This window comes from Raphanus sativus, chromosome 2, assembly GCF_000801105.2.
Source record: "Raphanus sativus cultivar WK10039 chromosome 2, ASM80110v3, whole genome shotgun sequence".
Classification (NCBI taxonomy): Eukaryota; Viridiplantae; Streptophyta; class Magnoliopsida; order Brassicales; family Brassicaceae; genus Raphanus; species Raphanus sativus.
Window position 1 is genome coordinate 2,989,158 of NC_079512.1, and position 17,925 is coordinate 3,007,082.

Sequence of the window (17,925 nt, forward strand, 5' to 3'; positions counted from 1 at the left end):
TGTCTCCCATGAATTTTGGTAAAAGATAGGCTGGAACCCATCGGGCCCTGGCGCCTTATAACTCCCCATAGCTCTAACCGCCTTCTCCACATCCTCTGCAGAAAACGGTTTATTCAGTTGCGCATGATCTTCACCAGTGAGATGCATAAAGCCCCTCGCCATTAGGCTTTGCATCTCTGTATCAACATCCTCCAATGAGTATAACCTCTTGAAATAGTTAACCGCAAGCTCTTCTAGTTCCTGAGCATCTGAAACCCAATGCACCTCATCCCTTTTCAACATATCAATCCGGTTACGCCTCCTCCTGATGATTGTCGACGTGTGGAAAAACTTTGTATTTCTATCCCCATACACAATCCACTTCTCCCGCGATTTTTGGAACCAAATGAGTTCTTCCTGCTCAAGTACTATCTCAAACTCCTTAAGTAGCTCTCCCTCTTCAGCCAGCAGCTCATCAGTCTGGTTACGTTCGATTTGGCCCTGTATTTCTTTAATCTTCGTGGCTAAATCTTCCTTCTTCTTTTGAACACTCCCAAAAACTTCTTTATTCCACTTTCGCAGTTTCTCTGCCAACCTCGCTAGAGCTTCTCTCGTGTCTATTGTCGGATCCCACGAAGCTATTAACATATCTTGAAACTCACTGTGCTTCAACCAAGCTGCCTCAAACCGAAAAGGCCTTCTGCAGGCGTTCCCTTTAACCTCTGGCGTCAGTTGTAAGTACAGAGGTGCATGATCTGAAGCCAAGAACGGCAGGTGTGTAACTCTAGCCTCTTGCCACTTCAACCTAGACTGAGCACAGCATAAAACTCTATCTAACCTTTTGGCAACGAAGGTACTCTTCTTCCTCCCTCTCTTCCATGTAAATTGGTTCCCACTGAAACCCATATCTATAAGCGACATGTCATTGATCCAATCACCAAAAGTCAGTGAATCTTCCGACAGCCCCCCACTTCCACCACTTCTCTCATCTAGCCTCACGATCGTGTTAAAGTCTCCACCAATAAACACCGGCTCAACAACATTCTGGATTATCTCCCCTAATTCCTCCCATAAACCTCTCCGACGACTAGGAGTAGGAGCAGCGTACACCACAATCAAATTGATTGCCTCAGCTCCACTCCCTACTCTAGCATGGATAAACTGCTCAGAAGACTTGACCACTTCAAGCTCTCCTATCTCTGACCTCCATAGTAGCCAAAGGCCCCCACTCTGCCCACACGCATCCACTCTGAACGAGTTTTCAAAACCCAAACGTTGACAAATCCGTCCTGCAGCCGATCCACTCGCATGAGTTTCGAAAATAGCAAGGACGTCGGTACGGAACTTCTTCATCAGGTATCTTATCGATCTGCGAAACTGAGGTTTATTTGCCCCCCGGCAATTCCAAAGAATGCACTTCATCAGATATTTGTAATAGATCACTAAAATCACCGGGGCAAAATATTATGCCTCCATACTCTTCGCTCCTTCTCCCAACTGACCTCCACCATCTTCCGATTCATCCAGAGTTGGAATCGCCGACGGTGCCAATATCTCCTGTATGTTCCTCCGCTCACCAGCCTGACCGGAGTTCTTCTCCCTTTCCCCTGATTCTCCATCTCCGGCGAAAGCACCACCAGGTCTGCCAAGACTCTCCTTCTCCACTCGAAGTCTCTTTCCACTCATCGATAGATCCAGCTCTCCTCTAGCTGGGCCATAAATTAGTCCACGTGTAGGCCCAACAGGCTTCAATTTGGACTTTTGAAAGTATGGGCCTCGCAAAGTACTCCCCTTCTTCTCCTTCGGGCCCAATCGGACAACCTGCTCACTTCCTTTCTTCTCAGTTGCAGTGAACTGCATATTCTTCTCATTATGGCCAAACGCAATAGCTTTTCCACGAACCCGACTCAAATCTTTCGAGCTCAGGTTCACCGTATCTTCATTCTCTTTATTCTCATCTATTCTCCCAGTATCCTCGATGAGCTCCTCCTTCTCCCTTTCTTCAACTAAGCTCCCAAACCTATTGGATACCTTTATTTCCTTCCCCGCGTTCCCGTTACGTGCTTCCCTTAACTTACTCCCCACCATATTTTTACCTTCATTACTCTGCATCGAGCCTCCTGCCTGCCTCATTTGTTCAGGCTTCCTCCTCGCCTGTTTTCCTTGGATAAATCCCTCGTCCATTTCTTTGGCTTCCGTGTTCACATGATTAACAATTGCTTGATTGTTCACTTGACTCGGTGCCTTCTCTGTAGCATTTCTTGGGCATGCATGAACGAGATGACCATACATACCACATGTCGAGCATATGGCTGAGATCCCTTCATAGGAAACATAATACCTCTCACCATTTATCATCACCGACCCCTTCAATGGCTTATTGAGGTTGACCTCCACACAAATTCTCGCAAATCTCGCCCTTTCAAACTTCAAAGTTGTTCCATCTACCTTAATTGGCCGTCCTAGCCCTTTGGCTATTCCCATCAGAATCGTTTTATGATAAAAGTTAACTGGGATGTGTGATAAGCGAACCCACACCGGAGTAGTCACTATATCATCCTTCAATGGATCAAACTCCGGAGTCCATGCTTGTACCATAAGATAGCTGCCAAAAGCCCTCCACGGACCCCCTGATAGGGCAGCCATATACTCCTCCTCTAGCTCGAAACGTACCATAAAGAATTGTCTAGGAAGATCCATGACAAACATCGACCCTTTTGGTTTCCATAACTCTTTTAGTTTTCTGTTAAGATTCGAGATTGGAACATTCCTCCCCAAAACCCTAACGATCATGCATCTCTTCCACAAGTTATTCATAGCCATCAACACTTCATCTTCTATCGTTATCACCGGTTCTCCATCTTCACCATTCGGAAACTCCAATCTCAATCTTGACTCCACGAACTCTTCTCCCACGGCTTCCTCCGGAACAGGCATCCCTCCAGCGTTACTCCCCACTACTTTCTGCAACCAAGAGCCAGAATTATCTGGTGGATCTCCCGGTGGCCTTCCCTTCCCTCCGATATCCTCCATGGTAGCATCCTTTCCTTCCTCGCCCAAACCCTCAAAATCGTCTCCCAAAACCCTAGCCGTCATCACGTTCGTCACTTTTACTTTTATATGAGATTCTATTGTTGTTCGGTTATTTAAGGAAGTTTAAAATTAAATATTATTGGATTAAATAGATTTTGTTAGAATTAAATCGATTTGATTAAGATTTAAATAAAAAATCATATATTTTAAATAAAACAATGGCATTAAGGTGTATCAATACTATTAAAACATGAGCGATATTTATCGACTACTTTTTAGACTATCAAAAAAGTCTATGTTGGTTATTTCTCTAATAATCTAATTAACTTAACATATTATATATATTCATATATTTATATATCTAATTTAATTGTAATTAAATATACATAATTCCTTAAATAGGGGAACTAACTAACTAAGATATTATTTTTATAAACTAGTGAATTTAATTTATATAAATACAAAATTTCATTACAAATAAATTAAATTTTATTTATTAATGTAATAAATAACTATATATGTCTATTAATTCGTAAATATACAACTATATATTAATCCTAATGAAAAAAACATACATGAAAATTTTTTATCTACTTACAAATAGTCTTGATTGGACAATTTCATTGATTTATATTCTATTTTTTCTCTTACAACTAACTTAACTACTATTAATATATACTATATTCAATCTATTATTTTAATATTTTCAGAATAAGATATCTAAGAAGATATTGTCAAGTATCATTTTCCAAGATTTTATTTTACTAATATCTTTTAATATCTTTTTATTTAATATGTAAACATAAAATTCTTTTAAATATTTAGTTTTAAATAATAAAATTAGTATAAATATTAATAAAATTATTTACAAATATTAATTCTTTCATTACAGAACAAGAAATAATACCCATAATATTTATATTCATAATTAAATTAATACATCAACTAAATATAAAGTGACTTAATTCATTTATTAAATATTTTACAAATCATAAAACTAAAGACTAACATACATTCATGAATTTTACCACATATACTTCAACGTATTATAACAAAATAGTAAATTAAGATATATAAAATAATAAATAATTACATAGTTAAATTAAAATATTAAACATAATTCAATATAGTATGATATGGGTTGAATGAAATATAGTTAATTTATATAATCTTAAAGTAAGCTTTGACCAAGATAAAAATAAAAAATAAAATTTTACTATAATTTACAGTTTTAAAATATAAGTAAATTAATAAGGACGGGTTATATAAATGAATTATCTTAGTTTCATAAAATTATATTTATTAATTTTAATTTAATTATCTATAAAATAAAAAAATTAATAAAAATACATGTATGAAATTTCTAATTTTAGTAAATTATATTTATTAATTTTAATTTAATTATCTATAAATAAAAAATTTAATAAAAATACATGTATGAAATTTCTAATTTTCAGTAAATAAATTGTTGGAAAAAACTGTTTCCGTATATCCGGGTCAGGAAAATATAAATATATTATCTTATTTCAAAAATAACAGAACGGTTATATATCTCTTGAACAAAAAAGGAAAAATCATAATTGAACTGAAATAGAAATCCAAAACAAAAAACAACCTAAAACCAAAACCAAAACCGAATATCATATTTAAACATATTGGTGAACAAAAAGACGAGTTAAATAAATTTGTCAACAAAAAATATATATAAATATCTTATGTCCCAACGAGAATCATCAAAATGCAAACTTTTAAGATTGATAATAATCCCAGACATTTAACAAACCCGAAAGATCAATGCATAAGATGATAACAAAAAAAAGATCTTGCCCGCCCTTTTGAAAGGACGGGTCAAATTCTAGTATACTTTTAAACTCCATGGTGATCTCAAAAAGATTTTTCGGTTTTAATGGTATAGATTATCTATTACTATAAAAAAGAGTTGGTTCTCTCCTGCTGACACGTCAGCTGCCACATAAGAAATTCGGTCGATGAGCGTTCGACACGTGTCATCTTTAATGAAACGATGCGTCTTGGTTTTGTGTTCCGTCTGGGCTTGCATTTTTTAGGCTTATTATCATTTGTTTATTGCGGCCCATCGAATAGTAAGTACGCGCAAACCCTAGGTCAATCCGTTGAATGCGTTTGTGTTCTTCGTATCCTTTCGTTTAGCGGAGACGATAAGGATCCAGATATAACCTACCGTACAGTTTAATCTCCAGCTCACACTCATGACGGCGACTTCACCAACCCGTTTTGCCAAGCTGCTCTGAAGCTTTCAACTTTGTCCGACTTACCGAGCGGCTTCTTCTACTCGCGGTTGTGGTCCGTCTCGAGTGGTCTCTAATCTTCGAATATCTGCCAAGAAAACGCGGTCTCTCTTACTCCGAAGCGGTCGCCCACGGTCTCTTCCCAGTGCCAGATTTGTCCCTGTCGAATCGTCTTCAACCTCACCGTCTCGGAGCTTCACCGCGACCAAGCTTCTTCCATGGCGTCAAGTCTCCATTTCCGCGGCTTTGATCCACCACGGGATTATCATCCAGGCCTTATCAGCTCTCCGTCGTGCTCTCAGCCATCGCCATTATCGGAATTAGCCTCAATTTTGGGGAAGGGAAAGCTCGCTCTCTCCAATGGTGGATTTTAGATAGTTTGCACATCTAGCCATTGAAGTTTCAGCTATTTACTCTTTGACCCCGGCTTTATTGAAATTGAGAAATATCTTCTTAAATTAAACTCCATACTTTTAATGTTGCAATCTGGCCCTCCGTGTATTTGCATAATGGTGCGTTGGCTTTTGCTTATTTTTAGTTTGACCCCAAAGTCATAAAACGTGCAGATTGGCTCTCGATTTTCGGCCAAAACTTCTTAAATGTACAATAAAACCCTGTTACATGCAAATGTACAAATGTATGCACTTTTTTTGGAACAACCGTGCAGATTGGCACTTTTTCTACAGATTGGCACTTTTCACAGTTTAATAATATAGATGTTTTTAAAAAGAGTAAAATTAGTATTTAAAATGCTCTCTAAAATGACTTATATGAACTTTAGAGACATGCTAAAGACCTATAAAAACATGAGATATTAAAAGTTCTAAACTTTAATTTTGCTCTGGTTGATTCAGATCGAAGTGATCTGAGAGATTAGTGGAATTATTGAGGAAAAGTTAATAGATTAAAAAAAATTTCTACGAAAATAAGATCATAATAAAAAATTAATAGATAATAAAAAATTAGAAATGACTGTTACGAAAATATAATAAAATACAGAAATAAAAAATATAAAAACAAAAATGAATAATTTTTATATAAAATAGATAAGTTAAGTTATTTATGTAAAGAATTCTAAATAAACTATAAAAAAGATTCATAACTGTGAAAAAATAAAATATATAGTTATATAGTCGATAAGATACACACAATATAAAATAATGTAAGAGTATGAATAAAACCAGATAACTTCAAATTAAACAAATAAATTGGCAATTCTATACTATCAAAATAAAAATATAATAAAATTCCAAATAAAAAATCTTATTAATTGTAAGTAAAAATTTAGTTAATTGTAAAGAGAATGAAACTGGATAAAGAATAAAAATAAAATATAGAAAAAAAAATTTAAAATAAAAAAATATAAAAAATAAAAATATTTATTCTAACTTTTTAAATTATTATTCCGCCCGTAGGGCGGGCCTGTCCTAGTAATTTTTTTTTTTTTTGAATTATACAGAGGTATCCTGGCCCCACAGAAGTGGTCCAGACTAGTCATGTGTTGCCACATGTCGGTCCTCTGTCCCTGGCGATGCCGAAATGTTAATTCCTCAGTGGCCGGGATTCGAGCCCAGGTGGCGGAACTCACAGCTGTGAACCCTTTACCAATTGAGGTAGAAGCCCCGGTTGTGTCCTAGTAATTTTATATAGGATAGTTTCGGTTTGCCTTTCTCCTACTCTCAGTTGTCACATAAAAGCCCCGTTTGAAATTTACTTTCTTGACAATTTACGATTATCTTACAAGTCAGACTTTTCCAGTTTTGGTGTTGTTTTTGGATAAACTTGATAAGGCAGTTCTTAATTTCCTTTTTTTCCTTTTTTCCTCTTTACACGGTAATTTATATAAGGCAGTTTCTCACCTCTCTTGTCTCACTTGTCAGTTGTCACCAAAGAAAAACAAATCAATGAAAAGAAGCTCGAGGAAGGAAAGGAAGAGGAGGAACAAGACGAAGGTGTGTGGGTTATCGTCGTTGCCAGATGAGTTGGTTTGGAACTGCCTGGCTAAAGTATCGAGATGGGACCTGGCGGCCTTCGGTATGACCTCCAAGGCACACCGGTATTTCGCAATCTCTCCTTATCTCTGGGACTGGAGATGCCGGATGGGTCGCCTGGAGCCATCTTACTACATGTGCTTGCACATATTTCCAGAACCCATCCCACGGTGGTTCATCCTCCACCCGGTTCAACGTCTGCTGAAACGAATCGACTCGTACGCGTATCAGTCTCCAGAATCAGGATCCTCTTTCGTGGTGGTGGCTTGGCGTATATTTATCATCGGTGGACTCGTAGACGGCAAACCCACATCGGAAGTCGCGTTGTTCGATTGTTTCGAGCATAACTGGTACAAACTCCCGCCCATGAAGATGCCTCGTGCTTACGCCTCAGCAAGCATGATCGACAACAAGATATACGTGTTTGGAGGGTGCGACGGGGATGACTCAAACTGGGCAGAGGTATACGATATCGCCACCTGTACTTGGGATTTCTTGTGTGTGCCAACTACTACTCGGCCAAAGAATATCAAACAAAGCGTGGTGATAGACAAAAAGGAGGTTTACGCAGTGGATGAGGATGGTCAAAGCTTCTCCTTCTCCCCAAGCAAACTGTTTGTGTCATGCGGCGTAAAAACAGATTCTAAAGACGACTGGTGTTTGATTAGAGGATTCTTATTTTCCCCTGGTCCCCGCGGGACAATACTGTGGTGTTTGCCACACGAGTTGGATTGGAAGGAAGTCAAGGGTTTGGAAGAGCTGCAAAAACAACAACCACATCTGGCTGAATACGGTATCACCAAACTCTCCACAACCTATGCAAATTCCTACCTTGTCATCTTCTGGAACGCCCAGCCTCAAGGTGCTGATAGTTTGGAGCTTTGGTCCGCCCACATTTCCCTCGGTAAATTTGGACCAGAGGTTTGGGGAAAGATTGAGTGGTCCGGTTCTGTCTACAAACTCGACTACCCTCTCACAGACTCAAATAGAGTTAAGGTCGTGTTTGCTGGTACTGCCTTTACCTGATGATCATGTTCTTACTCCCTTGTTTCAAAACTATATATTTATTATTGATACCATCTCTGACTCATTGACCAGGGATCTAAGTTGTTTTTTTCTTTTAATTTATATATTTTGCAACTGAGTCAGAAGCAAGATACATATCTATTCTGCTCGTCCCGTTTGTTTGTCAAAGTGTTTTTAGATTCAAAGATAACATAGATTGCAAGATGTTGCTGATATTTTCATTTCACATGCGTGATTGTTAAAGTCGTTTCAACTTTGGTATTATAGAATGATGAATGCCTCTATTTTATTCAACCAAATTAGGATGCACACACTTTATGAGAAATCTTCAGTTTGTGCTTTCTTCCCGAGTAAAGAAGCTGAATCTAATGTAACTGAGACCTGGGTTTTAAATTGCGAAACGCGACTCATGGCGACCAAAGGCGAACGCCATGCGTATTACTCGCACAAATGTAAATTCAAAACACCTATATAAATACTCTCCTTTCAAGTTAATGAAACGTTTAACTTTAAAACCAAAACACCAAGTCCACTATAGTTGAATCCCAAATAGTAATACAAGAATGAAAAACACCAAGTCTGAATCGCAAAACTACTACGTCTTAATAGCAAAGGAACAACTCAAAATACCAAATCAAAACACCAAGTCCTAAACACACAAACTCAGATTCAGATTTATGATCATAATACTCTTAACACATACTCAAACCGAAGTCATCAAAACTCATCCTCTCTCAGCCATAATAAAACTTAAACGCAGAAGAGAAAAGTATGATCACAGAATATTTAGTTAGAGTTAAACGTGAGAGAGGAGAATAATATGATCACGGGATATATGATTAACTAAAACCAATGTCAGTTAGTTTGATAGACTAGGTTTACACAAACCAAACTAGATTGTGTAATATCAACATATGCTACAAGCGCTTTCGAAAAAGCCTTTTAAGCATAAAAGCGGTGAATACCCACCGCCATGTGTACGTCGCTTGGCCATGGGGTATTGAAGCGATAAGACTATCACTTCACCTCGCCATGCGCCATGGCGGCCAAAGCGGTCCCTTTTTAAAACCAAGACTGAGACACACCAGAAAGGTAATAATAACGCTGAGAGGAGGAAAACTGTTGTCAACAGTTACAGTGACTATGATGGTTATGGGGGACAGAGGAGGCTTCAGGTTCAGTAACAGCCACCTCGCAGACAGTAAGAGATCAAGATAAAGGAGAGAAACATCGGAAAGGAGAAGACCAAGAATCAGATCAGGAACTGTTTATAGACAAGAGGAAAAACAACCAGAAGATGAACAGAGAAATTTATTACTTGATATGAATCATGTTGATGCCCCCATATGCAAGAACATAACACTAACGGTCCTTTTCACCATGGTCCATGGAAAAGGTGTTTTGGAACAAAACATCGCTTTAGGACCAGCTAGGAGAACGTTCTGGAAGTGTTGGTTCCTGAGACCTGTAGTAAGACCAATGCTTTACGGATCAAACCCTAACCAGGAGTTGCAATTTGGCTCAGGTTAGAATTTCTATAACCCCTCTGCAGTGTTTGTGAATAATCGGGAACAAGATCTTATCCATATTCAGATAGAAGTGAATGCACCTCACAGCAACGAGTTTGAACCCCATGGATTACATGGAAATGAAGAAAAAGATTTGCCTCGGTTTCAGAGTGACAGTACCATTCTGTTTCCATTCGTCAGTGACTTAGTGTTTGATAGTAGCAGATTTTACAAAAGATAAAGCTTCACCTTCTTCCCCAACCAAAAACAAACAGACTTTTATAAATTTAGTGTTTTAGAAAAGAATATATATGGCTTTGAGAAAACTCTGTACAATTTAAATTATCATTCGCATTTTTGTAGAAGAAAGAATACGGGCTTAGCTGGAGAAAAGATCTGTTCTTTTTGTAAACTTATGAAACTGATATAAAAAAAAATTGTTCATTAAACTTTAGGCAAATCTCTAAAATAGCACTTTTTAAGTTTTTGTCACAAAATAGCATTCCAAAAATAAAATGACCAAAATAACACTTTTTTGTTTTGAAAATTTTAATATTTATTTTTTATTTTTACATATTTGAACATATTACTAAAACCCCACCCATTAACTCTAAACCCTAAATCGTAAATTAATTAACCCAATGGTTATAAATGCATATTTACCCTTCAATAAAACTTATTTTGGTCATTTTTTTTCTTGTGATACTATTTTTGTGAGAAAAACTTGGTTTGGTGCTATTTTTGTCTTTTTCTCTTAAACTTTTTTTATTTACCATCACGTTTTTAATGCAAGATTTGAGGAAATCTAATTCTTCAAAAACTTGATTGGAAGAAAAAATGTTTTTTGAGAAAAAAAAAACAAAAACCATTTAAAATTTTTTTTTCACAGCGACAGTGTTTCTTGACTGGGCTTTAGTTCCGTTAAGCCCACCTACGGTTGCGCAAATTTGGGCCACCATCATATCATCCGAACCAAAGTGTATGTCGTTGTTGGGATGTCTTGTTAACAACTTCCAGTGTTTTTTTTTCTTTTATTTCCTTATTCTTTGAGGGTAATTCCTTTTATATAAGACAGTTTCTATTCTCTTCTGTCTCCATTCTTCTCTCAATGAAAGGAAGATCTGGGGGGATTCGGGGATGTTCTCAATTGGGATTGAGGAAGGGGAAGGGGAAGGAGAGGAAGAAAGTGTGTGGGTTAACTTTGTTGCCAGATGAGTTGGTTTGGAATTGCCTGGCTAAAGTATCGAGCTTGGACCTGGCGGCCTTACGTATGACCTCCAAGGCACACAGGTCTCTCGCAACCACTCCTTATCTCTGGGACTTGAGATTGGAGATGGGTCGCGTGGAGCCATGTTACTACATGTGCTTGCACATATTTCCAGAACCCATCCCACGGTGGTTCATCCTCCACCCGGTTCAACGTCGGCTGAAACCCATCGACTCGCACGTGTATCAGTCTCTAGAACTAGGATCCACACCGATCTACTCGCACGCGTATCAGTCTCCAGAATCAGGATCCTCTTTCGTGGTGGCGGCTTGGGGTATATTTGTCATCGGTGGACTCGTAAACGGCAAACCCACATCGGAAGTCGCGTTTTTCGATTGTTTCGAGCATAAGTGGTACAAACTCCCGCCCATGATGATACCTCGTACTTCCGCCTCAGCAAGCATGATCGACGACAAGATATACGTGTTTGGAGGGTGCCTTGGGGATGACTCAAACTGGGCAGAGGTATACGATATCGACACCTTAACTTGGGATTTCTTGTGTGTGCCTAGTCGGCCTAAGAATATCAAACAAAGCGTGGTGATAGACAAGAAGGTAGTTTACGCGGTGGATGAGGATCGTCAAAGCTTCTCCTTCTCCCCAAGCAAACTGTTTGTGTCATGCGGCGGAAAAACAGATTCTAAGCCAGGAGACAGAGACCACTGGTGTTTGATTGGAGGATTCTTATTTTCCACTGGTCCCCGCGGGACAATACTGTGGTGTTTGCCGGATGATTTGGATTGGAAGGAAGTCAAGGGTTTGGAAGAGCTGCAACAACAACAACAGCGGTTGGTTGAATACGGTATCACCAAACTTACCACAAACAATGCTTCCTACATTGTCATCTTCTGGAACGCCCAGCCTCAAGGTGCTGCTAGTTTGGAGCTTTGGTCTGCAGAGATTTCCCTCAGGAAAAACGGACAAGAGATTCGGGGAAAGATTGAGTGGTCCGGTTGTGTCTACAAACTCGACTACCCTCTCACAGACTCAAATAGAGTTAAGGTCGTGTTTGCTGGTACTGCCTTTACCTGATCATGTTCTTACTCCTTGTTTCAAACTATATATATTTATTGATTACCATCTCTGACTCATTGACCGGGGATCTAAGTTGTTTTAAGCATCTTTGTGTGCTTCTTTTTTAATTTATATAATTTGCAATTGAGTCAGAACCTTGGTTCCAAAAAGCGAGCGATTCTGTTGCCATGGCGCTAAGCGCCTTAAAGCGAGCACCTCCTCGCATAGGGACCCCATTGTCAGGCGAGGTACGTGAAGCACTCGCTTTCTCTCACTTTTCCTCGTTTTTGCTATTTTGCGAAAGCCTTAAAAGCGCCGCTTTGTTGTACCTATACAAAAAAAAAATTGATTCAAAATTGTAAACTTAACAAAACGGTTGAAAAATATTTAGTATATCAAAAGTATATGCTCTGATCACGTATTAGGCGTGTAGAGGAGGTTTCCACAATCCCACTAACCTAGGATACAATCCAACTAACCCTATTTCTTCTCTTATACAAATAACTCTACAAACTCTTAAGTTAAAATCAATAGCTTCTCTTCTCTTGAACTTACGGCAGTAGCATATTCTTTGCAAGGTTTTTGGCTGATCAGTAACTTCTTTACGACTCTTGTTTATATTATAGTTTTTTCTTGCTAAGCGAGTAACGTTTTCTTTAATATATGAATCATGTCAGTAGCTTGTTTATAAGTGATCATGTCTTGTTTATATCATAGCTTTTTCTACTTAAGTCAGTTTCTTTAATGTAAGTTTATATCTTGTTTCTCATTGTATGTTTGTTTATGTTATACATATATATGATCTAGAAATTACCTTTTTGTTGCAGGATACACAAAGCGTTCGCTTTGAGGCGCCATGGCGGTAAGCGCTAATCTCCCACCTCTTCGCTTCGTCTCGCCACACGCTTTTTCGAACCAAGGTCAGAACCAAGATACATATATATCTCGAAGTGTTTTAAATTCAAAGATAACATAGATTGCAATATATTATTGATATTTTCATTGACATGCATATTTGTTAAAAGTCTATGCTTAAAACTTGTTTCTGGGTGGTATATTATAGAATGATGAATGCCTCTATTTATTCAACTAAATTGGATACACCCTCTTTGTGAAACAACTAGAGTAGCATCTTCAGTTTGTGCTTTCTTCCCGAGTAACCAAGCTGAATCGTAAAAATATTATCCCATTATCGTAATCGTGGAGACCATTAGAAACAACCAAACCTCTTGAGTTTCTGTGCAGTGGATTTAAGGTTATCAATGAGTATGAGAATTGTGTTTTCTAGGAATGAACTTCATTAGCGGTTGTTACGAGATACTTCTGTTACTCGTGGCTTCATCAGGGGCTTAAGAGTTTTCGTTTTGTTTAATTGTGTGGCCTTTAGTAGGAAATTCATCAGGGACCCTGTGTCATAAGTACACTCCATACCATTAAGTAAACGTTTAAGATTCAGAATCATAAGCAAGCTCTTGTTAAAATCCACAGGTTCAGACAAACAAAACACACATAGTGGAGCTAGAAGATTTGAAAGACGCAGTCATGAAGAAAAATGAGGACGTAGGAGAAAGCAACGAGGAGGGTGTGGTTTCGAGATCCAGAGAAGCACCTTGAGTCTTTCTTGCCTGTTCGAGTCAACGAGCAGACAGTAAGCAACCTGTTACAGTCACTGCTAGTGGCAGGTGCAGTGTTGGCTATACCTGCCATTAAGCTCATACCAATTTCTCTCTTATGGAGTTAATTCGCTTACATGGCCATCCATAGCCTCCCAGGGAATTATTTATTTGAACGCACAGTGCTTCTCTTCGTCCCACCAAGCCGGAGATTCAAGTAAGTGCGCTCTGAAATTGCTCTGTTTTTCCCTGTTTTGCTCTGTTTTGCTCTGTTTTTTTTCTTTCTTATAAAACATGATCACTTGATGAATGTTGTTGCCAGGGTTTTGGAGGGAGCACACGCATCTTTCGTGGAGAAAGTTCCGTATAAGTCAATCGCTGCGTTCACAGGGTTACAAATATTCTACTTTGGGCTGTGATGCTACGGAGTGACATGGATTCCAGTGGCTGGAATCATGTTTCCAGTCCCTTTCTTTCTCTTAATAGCCATCAGACAGTACCTTCTCCCGAATCTCTTTAAACCGGCGCATCTCCGATAACTCAATACCTCTGAGTACGAGGAGATTCCTGGAACTCCTATAAACCCTCTCGAGCTATCTTTCAGGGTGAGTCAATATCTATATCTATTACCTTATTGCGTTTTTTGTAACCGGAGTTCTGTATTAATTTGGAGTTAAAATTGTTTTAAAGTCAACTGGTTCGAGGAGAAACGTTCTAGAGTGCGATGCTGAGATCTTAGACGAGTTAACCAAAAGAGCAGAGGCGAGTTTAGAGTCCGTCCAACAGATAGTCTTAGCCCAGACAAAGGCCACCAGGTTTAACTTCTTCTTTTTTTGTTTGTTATAGATCATTGTGTTAGGTCTGAACTTACTAGAAGAAGAATGTTCACATACTCATGTTTTAACTTGCAGCTTTACCCTAATGAGATCGTAGAAGCAGGTGAGGTGATGGAGACATGAGTACTCCAAGAGAGTGATCTATCAACGATCACAGCGACCATGCGGAAATGCAAATCTTGTATTAGGGTTTGTGTCCTTAAATAAACTCAAGATGTTCTTAGCAGTAAGAACTTATGAAGTACTGGTCAAGTCTTAAACCGCGCAGGGAAAAATATCGTTCTCTTTTCTTTTCCCTTTATGAATCAATGTTTCATATTTTGTATTATATATATATATATATAATTCATGAACCAAATCTTCAACTTTTTAGTCACTAAGAATAAAAGAAATGTTTTGAAGTTGAGACAAGGCATTGGAAGCTTGCTTGTTCTCTAAGAAACAATAAATTGTGTATTACAATTTCATGATTGTGAAGGAATAGCAACAAACCTACGAAGCATGTGCAAAGCACTTGGCAAATTTGGATAGGCAAGCATTACAGAGATACATACTGACATTTTAAAGTCGTGAGTCAATATGAACAATCTTTTTTTTTCTACTTAAGAGTTGAAATCAAAAAGCTATAACAGGAAATGGATGAGCTTCAGGTTATTATGGGAATGAAGAAAGCTTGCATGTGGAAATCAAGAGAACACCAGAAACACTGATCTTAAGTAGACTAAGACACTCGCCGGTCACATCTACAGGGGCTCTATTTTATTGTTTGGCCTTTAGTAGGATTTTCTGTAACATCTACAGGGGCTCTGTTTCATAAGAACTAGAACTACAGGGGCGGCTCTGTTTCACAACAACTAGAAGTTCCATAACCCCCATATGTAGATGTTCCACAAAACTATTGTTCCTGATGAAAACTAGTTACCAAAGTAAAGGAAAAAAAAAGAAGCTATTGAAGTCCATATCTTTCTCGCTCTCTCTCTCTCTAATCCTGCTTCTCCTTCTTGTTCTCCAACTTCTTCTTCATCTTCTCCTCACCTGGCTCATTCTCATGATTCTGGCTTGCCAGCTTCAATTCCCTATCCCAACCTGACTTACGGATCTGAACTTTTCTAGACGGATTAAGAACTGCAGCAGAAGAAAATATCAGAGAAGCAAGAGAAACAGTTAAACCAAATAAAGAGAAAACAAAACTAAAATACTACCTTGGCTCGTGTCTAAAGCAGCTCTCCGGTCTGGTTGTTCCCATTTTCTAGACGCTTCAGGACAGTGCTTCTTGCGTGCAGACAGATCGTCACTGCGAGGAACTGATCCAGAGAGAGAAACAAACAATCAGAGAAAGTTAAACCAAATAAAAACCAGAAAATAATTAACTTGGCTTGTGTCGCCATCCTAAGCAGCTCTCTGTGGAATTTGGGGAATAGAAGTAAACCCATCATTAACGTTGATGGGGTCTGGTCGTTTCCGCAGGTAGTAAGGGATGTCCCGTCTTTCTCTCAGTTTCTGGTAAAATATCTCTTTGCCGGTTTTAGAAGGAGCAAGTAGTCCATTCTTTTCAATGGAAGATAGATGTTCAACAGCAGCAGATTCAACCGCACCATCAGTTTTAAACACAGCATGATATTCAACCAAATTCTCTTCTGGAGGCGGATGTTCAACCACAACAGGCCTTTTACCATTGGCTCTAGGCCTTTGGAAACAAGATTTGGGGTCTTGGTGATCTAAGAGCATCCTTATCGTGGTCCTTAGACCAAGTCCTAAGCTATTTTGGGCTTAAAAGAAAATAAAAAAGCCTTAATTACCTAAGAACCAAGTCGCAAAAGTCCTTTGTTAAGAAGTTTTTGGGCTGGTCCTTGTGGATGCGTGGCAGCGTTGGATTGGTCACTGCAACCTCCTCCTTTCCATCTTCTTCCTTCTTCTCTATTTTCCAAATCGATCGGTCACTGCAACCTCCTCCTCCAAATCCGTCAATGAATCACAGTGAGGTTTAAGATTTGATGGATCAATTTTAATTTGTCTCTGTTTTTGAATTTAGTTTGCCGCTTGGTTTACTCTCTGTGTGATTATTGAATCTCTCTCGATCTGTTGTCGTTTGCTGTTTGTGGATATGATCATGAAGTTTCTGGGAACCCGATGTTAATCACTTCCCTAGAGTATGTTTTTTCTTACAACTCTCTTTTGATGGCGTTGTCTTAATGATTTTGATTCCAAGAGTGTTACTGTATGTTATTAGGATTAGGATTGCATTTTTACTGTAAAGTCTGGGTCTTTATCACTTTGAAATTAAAACATTGTAAAATTGAATGTGTAGTCATGTATGGTGTGTGTTTTGTGTTTGACATGGATGATTGAACAGAACGTGTATTGTTCAGTTTACAGGATATAAACTATGGAAGGCAGATGCAAAAGTCTAGGCAGAATAACAAGGCCGAGGGCCCGAGATGATAGAGTTGGCTATCGATACTCTCCGATCTCTCGTCCGACTCATCACTCCCTCGTCGCTCTCGTCTCACAACTCTCTGGGCTCTTCCCACTCTCTCGGGTCTCCCCACTCTCTCATCTCTCCCGACTCTCTCTTGTTCTCTCCGCATGTGTATCTTGTTGATCTTTGTTGTGATTGCTTGATTCCGTGTGTAGATTATAGAAATTGGGAACTTGTAGTTTTCATTATTTAGAGTGGCGGATTGTTTATAGAAATTGATGAACTTGTATTCGATTTATCTCCGCCGCATCTGATTCTTCAATATTTTCCTTGTTATCTTTGATATGTTATCTCATTATTTGTTGTGATGAAATGATTACGGTTTACAGATGCGATGCTTGTTTCATTTGCTGATTGTTTCATTTGCCGTTTGTATATGTAACCGAACTTCTTTATAGATTTGTATATGTAACCGAACTTGTTCATTTGCTAAGAAACTTCACTAAGTCCTACCAATAATCCTATTTTCCTAAAATTGTCCTTAGCTTTGGTCCTTAACACCTAAATAATAATTAACTAATCTAAGGACTTAGATTTGGGTCCTAGCAATATGGATGCTCTAAGGCTCCACAGCTGCAAAATCAATTAACGAAAACAGAAGAAAAGACAACACACAAATACATACTTAGGACACCCTCCGTTGTGGTTCTCTGTTTATGTTTAGTCTCTGTCTGATATTTTTGAATGGATCACTTCCTGCAAATAAAAAAAAACAACCGAGTAAAATAGCAAATTTCTCAAATTTAGAATCAAAACTTTCAGAATAAGAAAGGAACTTTCCCAAACATTATAAATATTTAAATTAATTTCAATGTGTTTTTAATTATAGATTGACATCTTATAATATTTTGAAACAAGTTATAGTGTAATTTTATTAACAACATAACTATTTATCATTAAAAGTTTATTGAT

At 38.2% G+C, this 17,925-nt stretch overlaps 3 protein-coding genes and 1 long non-coding RNA gene across 5 annotated transcripts; 3 read left to right on the top strand and 1 right to left on the bottom strand.

The window, feature by feature from the left end:
• Positions 1 to 1,443: 1,443 nt before the first annotated feature.
• Positions 1,444 to 3,012, bottom strand: LOC108831073 (uncharacterized). Its single transcript, XM_018604642.1, has one exon. The coding sequence runs from the start codon at positions 3,010 to 3,012 to the stop codon at positions 1,444 to 1,446; it is 1,569 nt and encodes a 522-aa protein (XP_018460144.1).
• Positions 3,013 to 7,016: 4,004 nt separating this feature from the next.
• LOC130508782 (F-box/kelch-repeat protein At4g39560-like) lies at positions 7,017 to 8,572 on the top strand. Its single transcript, XM_057004454.1, has one exon. The coding sequence runs from the start codon at positions 7,184 to 7,186 to the stop codon at positions 8,294 to 8,296; it is 1,113 nt and encodes a 370-aa protein (XP_056860434.1). The 5' UTR covers positions 7,017 to 7,183; the 3' UTR covers positions 8,297 to 8,572.
• Positions 8,573 to 10,871: 2,299 nt separating this feature from the next.
• LOC108831076 (F-box/kelch-repeat protein At5g49000) lies at positions 10,872 to 14,901 on the top strand. 2 transcript variants are annotated; one of them, XM_056994871.1, is made up of 7 exons: positions 10,872 to 12,086; positions 12,239 to 12,333; positions 12,913 to 13,005; positions 13,574 to 13,915; positions 14,021 to 14,303; positions 14,389 to 14,513; positions 14,610 to 14,901. In XM_056994871.1, exons 1-3 carry the CDS (start codon positions 10,913 to 10,915, stop codon positions 12,949 to 12,951), a joined length of 1,308 nt encoding a protein of 435 aa, XP_056850851.1. In that variant the 5' UTR covers positions 10,872 to 10,912; the 3' UTR covers positions 12,952 to 13,005; positions 13,574 to 13,915; positions 14,021 to 14,303; positions 14,389 to 14,513; positions 14,610 to 14,901. The 2 variants fall into 2 exon arrangements, with proteins under 2 accessions (XP_056850851.1, XP_056850854.1); XM_056994874.1 differs by lacking the exons at positions 12,239 to 12,333; positions 12,913 to 13,005 and having other exon boundaries at positions 10,873 to 12,086.
• Positions 14,902 to 16,285: 1,384 nt separating this feature from the next.
• On the top strand, positions 16,286 to 17,442 carry LOC108831078 (uncharacterized). Its single transcript, XR_001946296.2, has 2 exons — positions 16,286 to 16,684; positions 16,904 to 17,442. It is a non-coding gene; the product is annotated as an uncharacterized LOC108831078 (long non-coding RNA).
• Positions 17,443 to 17,925: the final 483 nt, after the last annotated feature.

Excerpts from the sequence above, each read along its gene's own strand:
- LOC108831073 (XM_018604642.1), bottom strand. The coding sequence starts at position 3,012 with ATGGAGGATATCGGAGGGAAGGGAAGGCCACCGGGAGATCCACCAGAT.
- LOC130508782 (XM_057004454.1), top strand. The coding sequence starts at position 7,184 with ATGAAAAGAAGCTCGAGGAAGGAAAGGAAGAGGAGGAACAAGACGAAG.
- LOC108831076 (XM_056994871.1), top strand. The coding sequence starts at position 10,913 with ATGAAAGGAAGATCTGGGGGGATTCGGGGATGTTCTCAATTGGGATTG. Across the intron at positions 12,087-12,238 it reads AGTTAAGGTCGTGTTTGCTG|AACCTTGGTTCCAAAAAGCG; the intron begins GTACTGCCTTTA and ends CAATTGAGTCAG. Across the intron at positions 12,334-12,912 it reads GGACCCCATTGTCAGGCGAG|GATACACAAAGCGTTCGCTT; the intron begins GTACGTGAAGCA and ends TTTTTGTTGCAG.